The 3,359-nt window shown below is 40.8% G+C and overlaps 1 protein-coding gene across 1 annotated transcript in view; it reads right to left on the reverse strand.

The window, feature by feature from the left end:
* Positions 1-3,359, reverse strand: part of LOC119590723 (protein croquemort-like) — a 15,083-nt gene that overhangs the window by 6,733 nt on the left and 4,991 nt on the right. Inside the window, exons 2-3 of the mRNA XM_037939411.1 lie at positions 2,937-3,139; positions 7-152 (exon numbers count right to left, since the gene is read on the reverse strand). Of these exons, the coding sequence (XP_037795339.1) occupies positions 7-152; positions 2,937-3,139 (349 nt within the window). The remainder of the gene's footprint in view (positions 1-6; positions 153-2,936; positions 3,140-3,359) is intronic.

Here is a 3,359-nt window from a genome sequence, read left to right on the forward strand (position 1 = left end):
CATAAGGGTCCGCATTCCTGCAGGTCGGGCTTCGCTCCCTTCTCAAAAGCCTCGGCGTTGGTGATGTTGAACAGATAAACCTTCAGGATCAGAGGGAATGGCGTCTTCCTCCAGATTTCATACGATCTGGAGCCTTCCTTTATTTCTAGTTGCTGTTGGTGAGGAATTTTTTTGGTTTATAATGTGCTTTTACTTATTATGCCTGTGCGCCAAGTGATTCGGGTTTGAAGCGCCTTTTTTTTGGAAATTAAATGAAATACTGTTCAATTTTATGATACATGACATGTGATATCAGAAAACTTTAGCTGTGCCATAATGCTATGAATACAACTAATTACAAATAAAATGATTCATTATAACAAACGAAATTACATGCACAAATCATCTGTATTTAAAAATGAACTAAAATCAATATAGCGACTATATCTTGGCATCATCACCTTAGGAGAAGACGGAAGGGAATGGAAGAGTGAACGTAAGTGATAAAATGCAGCCTTCTGGAATCCCAACAAGCAACAGCTCATCTCCCATTTTCAGTTCAACCAAAGTAAAACGACAACCTGTTTATTTCCACAAGCAGAGAGCAGACAAGAGAACGCTAATGGAAGGAACGGTAACGGTTAAGTTTCAACCAGCCATCTTTTATGAGGCAAATAATATATGCAAACGACACAGCGAATTAAACTTAAGAAGCTTTTCTCGGCACTTTCGCATATTAAAGAGAAAAGTTATTTGACGCACAATGACTATATAATGTCACATGAAATACAAGAAAGCTGCGCCGGTCTTGCGTCTATTTCCCACCGGCGATAAAAACGGCATTTTCCTACAGGGATTATATTTTCACCTTCTCTAAAACACGTTAATCATTGGTTCTTGAAGTTATGGGATTGCGAGGAAGTCTATTAAATGTACTCGAATATTTAAAACCATCAGAGCAGATAAGAGCATTTATTATTTGGAAGCAACAAAGTAAAAATCAAGAGCTCTCAACGAAGATAAGGGCCTTTGATGATATTGAATGTTCACACCAAACACCTTAAATAAACCGAAAATTATACAAACCGCGCAATATGGGATCATGGGTATGCACACTATTTGATAAATTTGTATAATCATACTCAAACTGTGGAAAGTGTGGCTCTACCTTGAGGAGAGGGTAAAGCAGCTGGTATACATGAGGTACATTTATATTATTTCGGGCACTGTTTGTGTACCGAGTAAAAAATACCATTCGCTCCTCCACAACATTTTCTTGCAAGCGTCTCACAAGGGAAAGATCCTGCTGCCCCAATTCCTTTAGAGGAGGTAGTTTGACCGAGAGCGACTGAATTTATATTCATGGGGTGTTTAGTTTAACAGTACGAATGAAAAAGTATTTAAAAAAATTAAATCATTGTAAATATAATAAATGCTTCATGTATAAAAAAAAAAAAATGGACACCATGTATAAGAAAATTATTGGCAGTTAACGGATTATACTAAACAAACAACCGTAGCCAATGAAAACTCAATTCTAATCAATCACCTTTTCTCGGAAAAAAAAAAACAAAAATGTGTTCGCCCACTGTCTAGGTAGTGCACGTGTGAATAAAAATAAATTAAGTTTTACAAGTCGTAAAACACATCTATCGGTAAAAATACTAGCAAGATCAATCGCTTGACATGGAACTACTGTCAATTACTGAACTCTTTGTTTCCAAGGTCTATTGCAATTAATTGTAAATACAGTCATCCAATAAAACTTCGTTACTATTTGAACAGCAATTAACGAAGCTTTATGCATAATTTCGACCGAATTATCAGGGAACTTAATAAACGCATTTTAATATTTAAAAATTTTTGCCGAGTCAAGTTTTAATGCATTTGTCTTGTGCGTCAATCAGGCAAAAGGTAACCCTCATATTTAACCGCAGAGTTGAAGATCGTAATTATTAAGTTTAATTATCACCCTACTCAAGCGTGAGGAACTGGAAATTTACCGACATCGGTACCTCACTCAGCAGAAGGGAAGGGGAAACAAGACCAGGGTGGGAACTTACAGGTAGGGTAGGGGGGAGGGAGAGGGAACGTCAGTGATGAAAATGCAGCCTTCTGGAATCCTAACAAGCTAATCCCATATTTTCAGTTCAACCAAAGGAAAACCACCTCTTTATCCCCACAGGCAGAGTGCACGAAAAAAAAAAAAGCTGATGCAAGCAACTACACTTTTACGCTCTAATCGCTGAGTCATCTGCACTGAATATACAGACTTGACTTGCAATACCTTATGTGACATGCCGAGTGCAATTAACTATATTAGACAAGAAAAATAATACATTTAAAGTGATGTTATTGCGGTTTACTGGCACTTCTCGATCATAAATGCGCTCCATGTAATGTAAAAGGGTTAAAGACTACCGTGATCAACATGCAAGAATACGCTTAATGCTTCTTCCTCTTATCGTTCCTTTAGAAACCAGACTGCTTCACGTTTTCCACAAATCAGTTCGTATTTATATGTCAACTTAATCTATTTAATAAGCTTTTGCAAAGGGGAGTACTTTGTTTACAATAGAGACTGGTATGTAGTTCCCAACGCGTATCTGCAATACGGTAATAATTGCCACAAGAACATACAAGTAAAAATGGGACGATTCTTTCTGAACAAAATGCACTTCACAACCTTTTGTCCACATACAAAGAAGGGCCAAATAAAAAAGTCTCCAGCAACAAATCACTTTCCCTCATGCACAAGCGCCCTCACTCAGTAACCCTGCTAGAAAAGAATGCTTTGTAATCCACCTCCAACCATATCCTGCTACACTCACCACTGCCACCCACACCATCTCTCCCACGGGACACCAAACACTATATTCCCAGAAACAAGACAACAAACGCCCTCGTCCTCAAAAAATACTTCGGGACAAATAGGCCAACATCGAACCCAAACTCACCGACTTGAACGCAGCGTCGAAGAGGGCGTTGTAACCCCCCGCCAGCATCGCCACGCCAAGACACACCGCTAGGACCGCGGTCACGAGCGCAGCGACCCTGCATCCGGACATCCCTCCACATCGGCCCATCGCTGCGCGGTCTTCGCCTGCGCTTTCGTCCTGCGGGGAGTACTGGGGCCCTCTAGCTGCTGCTGCAACACCGTCTGCGGAGTGCGGGAGGGAAGGTAGTTGGAGCAAGGGAGGGGCGAGTGGAAACAGCCGTTGGGTCTTGTTTGGGTGTTTGGGTGATTGGGGCCGATGGGCGCTGGTTGCGAGGTCAGGGCAGGCCAACTGCTTTGACGCCATCGGTCGTTCAGAGACTAAACTTTTGGTTTAGTCCCTGAACAAATTTGGGCCACAAATTAATTCATCAAGCACACACGC

The sequence above is a fragment of the Penaeus monodon genome, chromosome 27 (genome assembly GCF_015228065.2).
Source record: "Penaeus monodon isolate SGIC_2016 chromosome 27, NSTDA_Pmon_1, whole genome shotgun sequence".
Classification (NCBI taxonomy): domain Eukaryota; kingdom Metazoa; phylum Arthropoda; class Malacostraca; order Decapoda; family Penaeidae; genus Penaeus; species Penaeus monodon.